General features: G+C 44.1%; 1 protein-coding gene across 2 annotated transcripts in view; it reads left to right on the top strand.

Annotated features, from left to right (window-relative positions):
* Positions 1-16,000, top strand: part of LOC134343341 (uncharacterized) — a 207,682-nt gene that overhangs the window by 19,772 nt on the left and 171,910 nt on the right. For both annotated transcript variants that reach the window (XM_063042027.1, XM_063042028.1), the window contains exons 5-6: positions 862-983; positions 1,709-1,857. In XM_063042027.1, the coding sequence (XP_062898097.1) occupies positions 862-983; positions 1,709-1,857 (271 nt within the window). The remainder of the gene's footprint in view (positions 1-861; positions 984-1,708; positions 1,858-16,000) is intronic.

Genomic DNA, 16,000 nt, shown 5'->3' with positions numbered 1-16,000 from the left:
ATATATTAGGATGGGTAGAGGATTGGTCAACTCAGAGAAAGCAGAGACTCGGGATACAGAGGATTTACTCCGGTTGGATCATCGGATTCTCCTTTGTCTATACTGCATATTATTTTTTAAATTATTTATGCATATTGGCATAGCGTCAAGAAGATTAAGGAGTTAAATGCTTACTGAATTTTTAGTGTGGGAGTAGTACGGTTGAATTCATTTGGCAACAGTGCTGGGGAAGGAGGGAGCTGTACCAATGGGACGAGCTCCACCTGAACTGTGGTGGGACCTGAATCGTAGCGAATCACGTTACTAGGGATGTGGACATCGGTTTAAACTAAGTTGTAGGAGGGTGGGTTCGAGAGTTTGGATAAGTAAGTATATAGTGAAAAAGAAAAGTGTGGATAAAAATAATGAAATGCAAAGGATAAAAAAAGAGAAAATTAAGAATTGAGTCCAGAAAAGTCAAGCACAAAAGATTAAAATGTTACAAGATTTTAAATGCACAGTGTAAGGGCACTTCATATGAATGTGCCCATAGGTTCATCAAAACCTCTGTAGAACTTACCAGGTTTGTTAAGAATGTCTATGTTGTGTTGGTCTTCATTGTCTGGCGTCGTGGCATAAAGTTACAACAGGACTTCTATTTTAAAGCAATTATTGGAAAAAGCACATGAATGGCAGATAACGCGGTGATCTATGTGGGAGTGGAGAGTTAAGTTGATCTTAAAGTAGGTCATAATGTCATCAGAACATGGTAGGATGGAGTTCCTGGCCTGTGCTATAATGTTCTACCGCTTTATATTGAAACTTATGGTTCTGTTTCCGGTGAGAAGTATAAATCTTGACAACTTTCTTCATCACCCCCAGGATTGTTGATCCAAAGCAATGGACAATTTCTCATTTCATTCACCGGAGATGGAGAGATTGCAATGTATTTGTTGCTTCCCGAAGAACTTTGGGAAAACCCTCCAACACCAACGAGCCCACAAGTGAGTACCAGATGCAACCAGACCGGACATCATATTTTGTCTAACGCGCAGATCGAGGGCGATATGTGGTCGGGAACTAGTTGGGGAGGCCTGCAGATTGGGATGATAGTTACATCCTTGTCTGCGTTTCACCCATTGAAGCTAGGGACGTGCTGTGGAGGGAGGAAAGCTGGCTTTGGCCCGTATGTGGGATGTTCAGGAACCGAGTCTGGTCGATGTTTTCCAGGACCTGGGAAACTCTGCTCCTCGCGATGCTTTTGGTGTTCATTATTAAGGGAGAGGGTTTTGGTGTACTAAATGCAAATTATAAAGTACGCCGAACTCAGCAGTTTCCTCAGGGGGAAATTACGCCCGATAAATTAGTTAGAATTCTTTGAAGATACAACAGACAGGATTGACAAAGGCGAGCCAGTCGTTGATAAATAAAAGTACCTGGATCAGAATCTGAGGCCACACTATGGTCAGTGTTGTAGTAAATCAGGAAGGTGGAGGCATTGGGGGATGTGCGGGATAAAGGTGAAAGCAAGTTCAATCTGGGATGTCTCGGGATCAGGATGGGACTGCAAAGGAAAGTGTCGCCCATCAGGAGAGCAGCGTGAATGTGAGCAAAAGCGGGAGGGCACCTCAGATATGACCTTACACCTGACTGAATAGACCTAGGGCCGATAAAGGGTCGAGTATCGGATTTTTCCTTTTCCAATTTCTACGGCGTTTGTATCCTGCAGACGTTTATAACTCGTTTCCGGACAATGGACGTGTTCTCCAGGAGGATTCAATGGGATGCCATGTCCCAGGCAAAGGACTTCAATCGCACGCTCATTGAGCAGAATGTCAAATTCAACAACTCCTTCTTCTTCGTGTCTTTCTGCAAAGGGTAGGTCACACACCGAGGCGTGTAGTTGAGTCTGCTGTGCAGGCAGTGCCGAACGGGGCATAAAAATTTCTCTCCTCACCGTTTGCTAGGAGGGAGAGTACCTGCATTCTGGTCACAGTCTACGGCTCTGATGGCGAATCCTTGTGGATTGGTTGTGGTCATAAAGCATTGTACTCAATCCTTGTGCTTCTGAAATTTTCCTGGCAGACCTCTGAACAAAAGCGGGTGGACTTCAATCTTTTTATTCGATACTTCAAAGTACTTCTAAACGTCATCCTCAGTAAAATCTTGCCAGCAACTAAGGTAAATGAAATGACTCTGAAATGCTTTCCATAAAAAAAGATGAAGGAGGTTTTAGGCCAATTGGCTGATCGGTTCTATCGACCAGTTAATAATGGCTGATTGGCTATCTCTCTCATTCCCATTTCACTGTATTCTCCCTGTAAACTTTGATACATGGAACATAGAATAGTACTGCACAGTACAGGCCCTTCGGCCCACAATGTTGTGCCGACCCTCAAACCCTGCCTCCCATATAACCCCCTCACTTTAAATTCTTCCATATACCTGTCTAGTAGTCTCTTAAACTTCACTAATCTGCCTCCACCACTGATCAGGCAGTGCATTCCACGCACCAACCACTCTCTGAGTATAAAACCTTCCTCTAATATCCCCCTTGAACTTCCCACCCCTTACCTTAAAGCCATGTCCTCTTGTATTGAGCACTGGTGCCCTGGGGTAGAGGTGCTGGCTGTCCACTCTACCTATTCCTCTTATTACCTTGTACACCTCTATCACGTCTCCTCTCATCCTCCTTCTCTCCAAAGAGTAAAGCCCTAGTTCCCTTAATCTCTAATCATAATCCATACTCTCTAAACCAGGCAGCATCCTGGTAAATCGCCTCTGTACCCTTTCCAATGCTTCCACATCCTTCCAATCGTGAGGCGACCAGAACTGGACACAATACTCCAAGTGTGGCCTAACTAGAATTTTATAGATCTGCATCATTACATCGCGACTCTTAAACTCTATCCCTCGACTTATGAAAGCTAACACCTCATTAGCTTTCTTAACTACCCTATCCACCTGTAAGACAACTTTCAGGGATCTGTGGGCATGTACCCTGAGAACCCTTTGCTCCTCCACACTACCAAGTGTCCTGCTATTTACTTTGTATTCTGCCTTGGTGCTTGTGCTTCCAAAGTGTACCACCTCACATTTCTCCGGGTTGAACTCCATCTGCCACTTTTCAGCCCACTTCTGCATCCTATCAATGTCTTTCTGCAATCTTTGACAATCCTCTACACTATCTACAACACCACCAACATTTGTACAGTCTGAAAATTTGCCAATTCACCCTTCTACCCCCACATCCAGGTCGTTAATAAAATTCACGAAAAGTAGAGGTCCCAGAACAGATCCTTGTGGGACACCACTAGTCACAATCCTCCAAACTGAATGTACTCCCTCCACCACGACCCTCTGCCTTCTGCAGGCAAGCCATTTCTGAATCAAACTGGCCAATCTTCCCTGGATCCCATGCCTTCTGACTTTATGAATAAGCCTACCGTGTGGAAGCTTGTCAAATGCCTTACTAAAATCCATATAGATCACATCCACTGCACTACCTTCATCTATATGCCTGGTCACCTGCTCAAAGAACTCTATCTGGCTTGTTAGACACATTCTGCCAATTTTTGCCAGCGTATGCCAATCAAGAGCCTATCAACCTTTACTTTAAATGTCCACAAGAACATGGAATCCACGTTCATCTATGGTAGTTAATTGCTTGGATTCACCATCTTCCGGCTGAAGAAATGCTTCATCATCTCTAGACTAATGGGACGACCTTCTATTCTTAAGTTTGCACTCTAGTCCTCGCTATCTCGGCAGTTCAATAGATCCCTGCTCATTGTTCTAACCTCCTGCGAGTACAGGGGCAGTCCCATCCAACGTTCCTCTGAGGATAACCCTTGCATTTCCGATAACATTCTCGTGATTATCCTCCTCACCCTCGCCAACGCCAGCGCACACTGTGCTGTATATGGGGTCCACCACTCCTAGCTATACAGTGAATGTATTTTGTGCAGTGATTCATAAGTCCTCGGCATTACCTCTTTGCTTTTACATTTTAATCCTCTCGAATTGAATGCTAACACTGCATTTTCCATCCTTGCTATCAACACAACCTGCATCTTAACCATTAGTTTGCACAACTTATTCATGGATTTTCGCACCGTTGAGGAAGTTGTTTACGCCTTTATTCATTCTACCAAAGTGCATGGCAATCAACTTCCTGCACTGTATTCCAACTGACAAATCCTTGCCTCATTTCCAAATGCGCTTTCGTACTTGTGAATTTTTCCGACTTACTCAAACATCGACACCACCCCGCTCCCCTTGATATCGTATGCAAAGGCGGACACAAATTCCGTCATCCAGATCATTTACATATTACGTGAAAAGTCCCGATGGCAACACTGATTCCTGAGGAACAACACTGTTAGCGGCCAGCTAATCAGCTAAGTCTCCGTTTGGTCCAGCTCTTTCCCTCCTGTCATCGGTCTCATGTAGGACTGCAAATTTTTTCTATTATCAGACTCTCCTTGCTAGCCGCCTGACTACACACCGCCTCTGTCTTTATACCAACTGCCTCATGTTTGGCGCTATCAAGCGGCTCTCATCACGCTGCTGAATTAATTTAAACATACATGTATCCACAAGCACTTTCGATTTCTTCGGTCTGCGTGTGTAACCGTCCATGTTGTACAGGTCATGTCTTCCCCGGAAGAGATCCCAATGATCCATAACTCTTATCCCTGCCCCCTGCACCAGATAGTCAGTCAGGCATCGACCTGTCAATTCATTCTATTCTTACCTTCATTGGTACGTAGAATAGGGAGTAATCGGCGATTATTACCCTTGATGTCCTCCAATCGGATTTCTAACTAATTCCCTAAAACTTCTCTTTATGACCTCCTCACTTTGTCTACCTATGTCATTGGTGCCAATATGCAGCAAGACTTCTGGCTGCTAATCATTGCCCTTAGAAACATTGAAAACCTACAGCACGACACCAGCCCTTCGACCCACAATGCTCTGCCGAACATGTCCTTACCTGAGAACTACCAAGACTAACACATAGTCGTCTATTTTGCTGAACTCCATGTACCGATCCAGGAGACTCGTAAAAGACCCTATCGTTTCTGCCTCCACTACCGCCGCCGGCAGCCCGTTCCACGCACTCATCACTCTCTGCGTAAAAAAATGTAACCCCGGTATTTCTCTGTACCTACTTCCAAGCACCTTAAAACTGCACTCTCTCGTGTTAGACAGTTCAGACTTTAGAAAAAGAGAAGCCTCCGACAACGCACATGATTAATGCTTCTCATCATCTTATACTCCTCTATCAGGTCACCTCTCATCCTTCGTCGCTTCAAAGAGAACATGCCTATTCTCTATCTATTCTCATAAGGCATGCTCCCGAATCCAGGCAACATCCTTCTAAATCTCCTCTGCACCCTTTCTATAGATTCCACATCCCTCCAGTCGTGAAGTGATCAGAACTGAGCACAGCCCTCAAAGAGGGTCTGTCCAGTGTCCTAAATAGCTGTAACATTACCTCTCGGCTCTTGAACTCAATCCTACGGGTTATGAAAGTGAATGCACCGTATGCCTTGTTAACCATGGCGTCAACCTGAGCAGCAGCTTTCAGTGTCCTGTGGACTCGGACCCCAAGATGATTCCTCTGATCCTCCACATTCCTAAGAGTCTTACCATGAATACTGTATTTTTCCATCATATTTGATCTACCAAAACGAACAACTTCACGCTGATCTGCCACTCATCTGCTACCTCTCAGCCCAGTTTTGCATCCTATCGATGTCTCGCTGTAACCTCTGTCAACCCTCCACACTATTCATCACAGCCCGAACTTTTGTGTCATCAGCAATTTACTAACCCATCCCTCCGCTTCCTCTTCCAGGACATTTATAAAACTCAGGAACAGAATGGGTCCCGGAACAAATCCCTGAGGCACACTACTCTTCAACGAAATCCATGTGGAATATGACCCGTCTACAAGCACTCTTTCTCTTTTGTGGGCAAGCCAGTTCTGGATTCATAAAGCAATGTCCCCTTGGATCTCATGCCTCCTTACTTTCTCAATAAGCCTTGCATGGCGTACCTTATCAAATGCCTTTCCGCTTTCCATATACGCTACATCCGCGGCTTTACCTTCATCAATGTGTTCAGTAACATCCGGAAAACATTCAATCAGGCTGGGAAGCCACGACCTGCCTTTGACAAAGCCATGCTGACCAATCCTAATCATACTATGAGACCCCAAATGTTCAGAAATCCTGCCTCTCAGGACCTCTTCCATCAATTTAACAATAACTGAAGTAAGACTATAATTTTCCGGGTTATCCCTACCTCCTTTCTCTAATAATGGAAGAACATCTGCAAACTTCCAATCCTCCGGATCTCTCTCGTCCCCACAGATGATGTAAAGATAATTGCCAGATCCACAGAAATCTTCTCCCTCGCTTCCCACAGTAGCCTGCGGTATATCCTTGCCCTTGGGAATACCTTGGAGTCAACACCAGCATCCTTGATCCTGGCACCAGCGAGGGAAAATTTCACCCTGATGTCTCTATGTCGCCGACAAAAACTCGTCTCCATTCCACCAAGAATCAATCCACGTTGCAACCCTCTGCACCTCTCTGCTCCCCTGAGCCTAGTACCAGACTCAGTTTTAAAGACCCTGTTACTTCAGTTCCCCACAGTATTTTGACGCCCTCAATAGCATCCGAAGTTATCTACCCAACAATGAAGGAAATGTCCACAATTGTATGTTGTACCGTCTGTACATTTCTTCTTTTTTTCATGACAGTCACGCAGTTACGCGTCTCCTGCAAACTACCTCCCCGTAGTCACCCAATTGTCCGCCTCCTGCAACCTACCTCCCCGTAGTCACCCAGTTGCTGGTCTCCTGCAACCTACCTCCCTGTAGTCAAGTCAAGCCAGGTGATGTTTATTGTAATTCACGTACACATATGAATATAGTGCACATAGCAATGAGACAAAGTTTCTTTGAACCAGGCTATGAATCACATAACGCACAAAACAGACGATAATTTAAGTTGGTAAGGAGTAAATTTACAGATGACTTACTTATGAATATCAAGCTGAAGTGCTTTATTAATAGATAAATTAAAGTACCGAACAGATTAACACTGAAACTTCGAATGCAATGCAGTTCAGATGCCTAATGGCCTGGGGGAGGTAACGTTCTCATCCGAACTATTCTTACTTTGATACATTGTACTCTCACTCCTGATGGTAGAACGTCAAGAAAGAAGCGAGATGGATGGGTGGGATCCCTAGTAATACTAAGGGCCCTGCATATGCATCGCTCCTGATAAATTCCCCAGATGAATGTTAGGGATATCCGATATTCGTCTCAGCCGTTCTCACTGTCATTTGTAGTGTCTTCAAGACCAATGCTCTGCTGCTCCTATGCCAGGTGGAGATACAAATTGCCAAGATGCTCGCAGTCATATTCCTCTGAATTGCATTTCAGTTGGGTTTGGGAGCTTGGCTTGCCTTAGTCTACTTAGGAAGTGAAGTTGCAGCTCTGCTTTCTTGTTCAGGTGTTATTAAGTCACCAGGTGAGGTCATCGCTGATGTGAACTTCAAGAAACATCAGTAATAAGTACTCATAATAATAAACAAAAGTGTACTCAATTTCAGTATTCTTGGTGCGAGGGGGGGCGGCGGGGGTTGCTACCGGGGTACAGCAAAAGCGTCCTTGCCTCTCCCACTGATTCTTTCCGCGTGGCTCAGAAGGCTCCGGAAGTAAAGAGGATGGCATCAATACTCAGGAGCGCCATAGTCAGGGGGACAAATCAGCGATTCTGTGAACGGAAAAAAAGAAAAAGAATGTTAAATTTCCTCCCAGGGGCTTGGACGCGTGCACAATAGAATCAAATGCAGCGGGGAGAAGCCAGAAGTCGTGGGACATGTTGGTACCAATGGCATAGGAAAGAATGGAGATGTCCTGAAAAAAATAATACAGGAAGATAGAAAGAAAGGAGGACATCCAGGGGAGTAATCTCCGGATTGCTGTATTTACCACACAACGGTGAGGATGGGAATTGAATACGGTAGCTGATAAATGTATAGAAACCATAGAAACTACAGCACTGAAACAGGCCTTTTGGCCCTTCTTGGCTCTGCCGAACCATTTTCTGTCTAGTCCCACTGACCTGCACACGGACCATATTCCTCCATACACCTCCCATCCATGTATCTGTCCAATTTATTCTTAACTGTTAAAAAAGAACCCGCATTTACCACCTCATCTGGCAGCTAATTCCATACTCCCACCACTCTCTGTGTGAAAAAGTCCCCCCTAATGTTCCCTTTAAACTTCCCCCCCCCCTCACCCTTAACCCATGTCCTCTGGTTTTTTCTCCCCTTGCCTCAGTGGAAAAAGTCTGCTTGTATTCACTCTATCTATACCCATCAAAATTCTATATACCTCTATCAAATCACCCCTCATTCTTCTACGCTCCAGGAAATAAAGTGCTAACCTATTCAACCTTTCTCTGTAACTGAGTTTCTCAAGTCCTGGCAACATCCTTGTAAACCTTCTCTGCACTCTTTCAACCTTATTTATTTCCTTCCTCAACCTTATTTATATCCTTCCTGTAATTTGGTGACCAAAAGTGAACACAATACTCCAGATTCGGCCTCACCAATGCCTTATACAACCTCATCATAACATTCCAGCCCTTATACTCAATACTTTGATTAATAAAGGCCAATGTACCAAAAGCTCTCTTTGCGACCCTATCTACTTGTGACGCCACTTTTCGGGAATTTTGTATCTGTATTCTCAGATCCCTCTGTTCTACTGCACTCCTCAGTGCCTTACCATTAACCCTGTATGTTCTACATTGGTTTGCCTTCCAACGTGCAGTACCTCACACTTGTCTGTATTAAACTCCATTTGCCATTTTTCAGCCCATTTTTCCAGCTGGTCCAAGTCCCTCTGCAGGCTCTGAAAACCTTCCTCACTATCTACTACACCTCCAATCTTTGTATCATCAGCAAATTTGCTGATCCAATTTAAACATTATCATCCAGATCATTGATATAGATGACAAATAACAATGGACCCAGCACTGATCCCTGTGGCACACCACTAGTCAATTGCCTCCACTCGGAGAAGCAATCCTCTACTACCACTCTTTGGCTTCTTCCATTGAGCCAATGTCTAATCCAATTTACCACCTCTCCATGTATACCTAGCGACTGAATTTTCCTAACTAACCTCCTATGCGGGACCTTGTCAAAGGCCTTCCTGAAATCCATGTAGACAATATCCACTGCCTTCCCTTCATCCACTTTCCTGGTAACTTCCTCGAAAAACTCTAGTAGATTGGTGAAACATGACCTACCACGCACAAAGCCATGTTGACTCTCCCTAATAAGTCCCTGTCTCTACAAATGCTTGTAGATTCTGTCTCTTAGTACTCCCTCCAATAACTTACTTACTAGCGACGTGAAACTCACCGGCCTATAATTTCCCGGATTACTTTTCGATCCTTTTTTAAACAACGGAACAACATGAACCACTCTCCAATCCTCAGGCACCTCACCCGTAGACAGCGACATTTAAAATATTTCTGCCAGGGCCCCAGCAATTTCAACACTAGTCTCCTTCAAGGTCCGAGGGAACACTCTATCAGGTCCCGGGGATTTATCCACTTTAATTTTCCTCAAGACAGCAAGCACCTCCTCCTTTTTAATCTGTACAGTTTCCATGATCTCACTACTTGTTTCCCTCAATTCCATCGACTTCATGCCAGTTTCCTTAGTAAATACAGATGCAAAAAACCTATTTAAGATCTCCCCCATTTCCTGTGGTTCCGCACATAGCCGACAACTCTGATCTTCAAGAGGACCAATTTTATCCCTTACAATCCTTTTGCTCTTAATATACCTGTAAAAGCTCTTTGGATTATCTTTCACTTTGACTGCCAAGGCAAACTCATGTCTTCTTTTAGCCCTCCTGATTACTTTCTTAAGTATTTTCTTGCACTTCTTGTACTCCTCAAGCACCTGATTTACTCCCTGTTTCCTATATATTTCATACAACCCCCTCTTCTCCTTTATCAGAGTTGCAATATCCCTTCAGAACCAAGGTTCCTTATTCCTATTCAATTTGCCTTTAATCCTGACAAGAACATACAAACTCTGCACTCTCAAAATTTCCCCTTTGAAGGCTTCCCACCTACCAATCACATCTTTGCCAGAGAACAACCTGTCCCAATCCATGCTTTTTAGATCCTTTCTCATTTCTTCAAATTTGGCCTTCTTCCAGTTCAGAACCTCAACCCTAGGACCAGATCTATCCTTGTCCATGATCAAATTGAAACTAATGGTGTTATGATCACTAGAACCAAAGTGCTCCCCTACACAGACTTCTGTCACTTGCCCTAACTCGTTTCCTAACAGGAGATCCAATATTGCATCCCCTCTAGTTGGTCCCTCTATAAATTGATTTAGAAAACTTTCCTGAACACATTTTACAAACTCTAAACCATCTAGACCCCTAACAATATGGGAGTCCCAATCAATGTATGGAAAATTAAAATCCCCTACCACCACAACTTTATGCTTCCTGCAGTTGCCTGCTATCTCTCTGCAGATTTGCTCTTCCAAGTCTCGTTGACTATTGGATAGTCTGTAATACAATCCCACTAATGTGGCCATACCGTTCCTGTTTCTCAGCTCCACCCATAAGGACTCAGTGGACAAGCTCTCTAATATGTCCTGCCTGAGCACTGCTGTAATATTTTCCCTAACAAGCAATGCTACTCCCCCACCTTTCATTCCTCTGCCTCGATCACATCTGAAACATCGGAACCCTGGAATATTAAGCTGGCAGTCCTGCCCCTCCTGTAGCCAAGTTTCACTAATCGTTATAATCTCATAATTCGTGTCAATCCACGCCCTCAACTCATCCGCCTTCCCCGCAATACTCCTAGCATTGAAATATATACACCTCAGAAGATTTTTACCACCACTCACAACCTTTCTATAAGCGGATTTGCTTGAACTCTCAACATAATTTATTTTCACCCCAGCCACACTGTCAGCTCTGGCACTCTGGTTCCCATCCTGCTGCAAATCCAGTTTAAAGCCTCCCCAATAGCACTAACAAACCTCCCTGAAAGGATATTGGTCCCCCTGTAGTTCAAGTGTAACCCATCTCTCTTGTACAGGTCCCACCTGCCCCAGAAGAGGTCCCAATGATCCTGAAATCTGAAACCCTGCCCCCTACACCAGTTCCTCAGCCACTTGTTCCTCCTCTAGAGCATCCTATTCCTACCCTCACTGGCACCTAGCACAGGCAGCAATCCTGAGATTACCACCCTTGAGGTCCTGCTTTTCAACTTCCTACCAAGCTGTCTATACTCACTGTCCAGGACCTCCTCACTCTTCCTTGCTATGTCATTGGTACCGATGTGCACCACGACATCTGGCTGATCACCCTCCCACTTCAGAATGTCATGCAATCTATCAGAGACATCTATGGCTGAAGATTAACATCAGTGGGAAGGGGTTCTGCTTTCTGTATAATTGGACATGTTCTCTACAAATCCGACGGGTAGCACAGTTTACGAGGTTGGGGAGTGGGGTCAATATCCTTGTCGCAAGATTTGCTGGAACTTTTGCGAGTGTTTTTAACTAACATGGGAACGAGTATAAGAGAGCTGAAGACGAGTCAGGAGGTTTAGGAGTAGATGATGAGTGTGTCACATGAACGTAAGGAAAGACAAGCCAATGATTGCGAACAAATGCAGACAGACCAAAGAGTTAAATTGTACCACAGAGAGAAAATTCAAAACAGCAAATAAAGCAGGACTGGAGTTGATGTAATTAACAGGGGATAGCATTTTGAACAAGGTAGACGCACTCATGGGGCAATTAGAAATTAGTCGGTATAATATTGTGGGCACCGCTGAGTCATGGCTAAAAGAATGCCGGAGTGGAGAGATTAACATCAAAGGATACTCTTTGCATCAAAGTGCAAACATGAAGGCATAGACGGTGGTGTAGTTCTATTGGTATGAGATGGAATTACATCTCTAGGAAGAGAATAGCGACGGAAAATTTTGAATCTTTGTGGGTGGAGTTAGCGAAATACAAGAAAAAAACAAACAAATAAACAAACAAAACAGACAACTATGGGAATCATATACAGACTTCATAATAGTAGCCAAGGAGTGGGGATAAGATTGTAAACATATAGAACATAGAATAGTACAGCACAGTAAGGCCCTTCGGCCCACAATGTTCTGCCGACCCTCAAACCCTGCCTCTCATATAATCCCCCACCTTAAATTCCTCCATATACCTGTATAGTAGTCTCATAGATTTCACTAGTATATGTGCCTCCACGCACCAACCACTCTCTAAGTAAAAAAGCTTCCTCTAATATCCCCTTGAACTTCCCACCCCTTACCTTAAAGCCATGTCCTCTTGAATTGAGCAGTGGTGCCCTGGGGAAGAGGCGCTGGCTATCCACTCTATCTATTCCTCTTATTATCTGTTATACCTCTATCATGTCTCCTCTCATCCTCCTTCTCTCCAAACAGTAAACCCCTAGCTCCCTTAATCTCTGATCATCATCCATACTCTCTAAACCAGGCAGCATCATGGTAAATCTCCTCTGTACCCTTTCCAATGCTTCCACATCCTTCATATAGTGAGGCGACCAGAACTGGACAGAATACTCCAAGTGTGGCCTAGCTGGAGTTTTATAGAGCTGCATCATTACCTCGCGACTCTTAAACTCTATCCCTCGACTTATGAAAGCGAACACCAGATAAGCTTTCTTAACTACCCTATCCATCTGTGAGGCAACTCTGAGGGATCGGTGGACATGTACCCCCGATCCCTCTGTTCCTCCACACTACCAAGTATCCTGCCATTTACTTTCTACTCTGCCTTGGAGTTTGTCCTTCCAAAGTGTACTACCGCACACTTCTCCGGGTTGAACTCCATCTGCCACTTCTCAGCCCACTCCTGCATTCTATCAATGTCTCTCTGCAATCTTCGACAATCCTTTACACTATGTACAACACCGCCAACATTTGTGTCTTCTGAAAACTTGCCAACCGACCTTTATACCCCCACATCCGGGTCGTTAATAAAAATCAGGAAAAGTAGAGGTCCCAGAACTGATCCTTGTGGGACACCACTAGTCACAATCCTCCAATCTGAATGCACTCCCTCCACCACCACCCTTTGCCTTCTGCAGGCAAGCTATTTCTGAATGCAACTGGCCAAAAAGAGCTGAAAAATGCAGACAATAATGGCAATGATATAATTGTAATGGAGGAATTTAATATGCAAGTGGATTGGCGAAATTAGTTGGTGTCGAATGGCAAGTGGTGGCATTTGTTGAACGCCTATGAGACGGTTTTTTAGAGCAGCTTGTTCTCGGTCCAATTAGGCGAAGTCTATCTTAGATCGCATGTTGTGTAATAGCGAACAGCTGATACAGGAGCTTAGCGTATAGGAATCCTAAGCAGGCTGCGATGATAATATGATTGAATTCGGACTGCAATGTGAAAGGGAGAAGCATAACTCACATGTATCAGTATCGTAACGGAATAAAGTTAGTTACGGAGGCATGATGCTCGAGCTTGCTCAGGTGGGTTAGAGCGGTATACTGGTGGTGATCCGGTAGAGCACAGATAGCGGAAGTTTCTAGGAATAGTGTATAAGGCGCAGGATAGTCATGTCCCACAGAGGAAGAAGTTCTCAAGTGGCAAAGGTAGGCAAAAGTGTCTGGCAAAAGATGGTAAGCACTGCATAAATGAGAAGTTTGGTGATTTGAAAGTGTATAAAATCCAAATAAATTGCAAAAAAAAAGCTATAAAGAGGGAAAATTGAATATTATAGCATAATATGAAGCTGGGATACTAGAAGTTTTTTTTCTTCAGTTATATAAAGAGTTGAGAGTTAACATTGCACCACTGGAAATAATGCGAGTCTGGTAGCACTCGGGGGAAAAGATATCGCAGATGAACTTAATGATTACTTTTGCATTTGCCGTTTCTGTGGAAGACACAACCTGTATGTCAGAGGTCCATCAGGATTAGACAGCAGGCGTGATTGCGACAGGTATTACAGAGGAACAAGGCTAGGGAAACTTAAAGGACTTCAGCTGCATAAGTCAAATGGGCCAGATGGACCAAATGCCAGTCCTGAGAGAAGGTGCTAAAGAGATAACGGATGCGTTGGTCATGATAATTCTCGAATCACTTTATTCTGGCATGGTGCCGGAAGACTGGAAGAGTGCAAATGTCACTCCACTCTTTAAGGAGGGAGGAAGGCTAAACAAGGGAAATTATACGCAAGGTAAACTGCCGTCGGTGGTTGGGATAAAGTTTGGAATCCATTATTAAGGGTACGATTTCGAGTTACTTGGAGACCAATGATAAAATAATTAAAGTCAGCATGGAATCTATGAAAGCAAATATTAACTGATAATTCTGGCAGAACTCCAAGAGGAAGTAACGAGCAGGGTGGGCAAAGGAGAAATAATGGATGTCATTAACTGGATAAAATGCCACAAATGAAGCTGCTTAACAAGACAAAATAACCTACTGGCATGAATAGCTGAATGACAGGAGACAGCGACTAGGAATAAAAGGGGGCATTTCACTGCTGCTTTTCACGCTGTTGTCCATGACTTCAGTCATTGAATTGATGGATTTGTGTCAAAGTCTGAAGATGATACGAAGACAGGTGGAGGGGTAGGTAGCGCTGTGGAAGCAAGACGGTTGCAGCACGACGTATGCAGATTGGAATAATGTGAAAACAATATGACAGATGGAATACAGTGTTGGCTAATGCTTGATAATCCATTTTTTTTAATCCTTGCGTAGAATTAAGGTGGAAGTTGAACGTTTCCTGATCAGGCAGGACACTAAAGGGTATGGGGAGAAGGAAGCTGTGATTTCAACTATTGCACAGAGTCTTGTCATCTTCAGAAGTTTTCGGATGACTCTGCTATAGTTGGATGCATCAGCAAGGGAGATGAGGCTGAGTACAGGGCTACGGTAGGAAGCTTTGTCACATGGTGTGAGCAGAATTATCTGCAGCTTAATGTGAAAAAGACTAAGGAGCTGGTGGTAGACCTGAGGAGAGATAATGTACTGGAGACACCTGTTTCCATCCAAGAGGTCAGTGTGGACATGGTGGAGGATTAGAAATACCTGGGGATACGAATTGACAATTAACTGGACTGGTCAAAGAACACTGATGCTGTCTACAAGAAGGGTCAGAGCCATCTCTATTTCCTGAGGAGACTGAGGTCCTTTAACATCTGCCGAACGATGCTGAGAATGTTCTACGAGTCTGTCGTGGCCAGTGCTATCATGTTTGCTGTTGTGTGCTGGGGCAGCAGGCTGAGGGTACCAGACACCAACAGAATCAACAAACTCATTCGTAAGACCAGTAATGTTGTGGGGATGGAACTAGACTCTCTGACGGTGGTGTCGGAAAAGAGGATGCTGTCCAAGTTGCATGTCATCTTGGACAATGTCTCCCATCCACTACATAATGTACTGGGTGGGCACAGGGGTACATTCAGCCAGAGACTCATTCCACGGAGATACAACACAGAGCGTCTTAAGAAGTCATTCCTGCCTGTGGCCATCAAATTTTGCAACTCCTCCCTTGGAGGGTCAGACACCCTGAGCCGATAGGCTAGTCCTGGACTTATTTCCTGGCATAATTTACATATTACTATTTAACTATTTATGGTTTCATTACTATTTATTATTTATGGTGCAACTGTAACGAAAACCAATTTCCCCCGGGATCAATAAAATATGACTATGACTACTATGTATGGGGTTCAGTGGGATCGGGAAACAGCCATTATGGCATGTCGGAGAATCGATGGACTAAATGTCCTGATGCTGCTCCTACGTCTTGTGGCATTCTGGTCTTCTGAGACCTTGGTCCATTTAATTCGCACAGGATTATGCTTTGACCGCAGATCTTTAAATTTTGTAATTGTTCTTTCCAGCCTATCTTTTAATGACTCCAT

Source organism: Mobula hypostoma, chromosome 3 (assembly GCF_963921235.1).
Source record: "Mobula hypostoma chromosome 3, sMobHyp1.1, whole genome shotgun sequence".
Taxonomy (NCBI): Eukaryota; Metazoa; Chordata; class Chondrichthyes; order Myliobatiformes; family Myliobatidae; genus Mobula; species Mobula hypostoma.
This window is presented reverse-complemented; position numbering and strand designations above follow the sequence as displayed.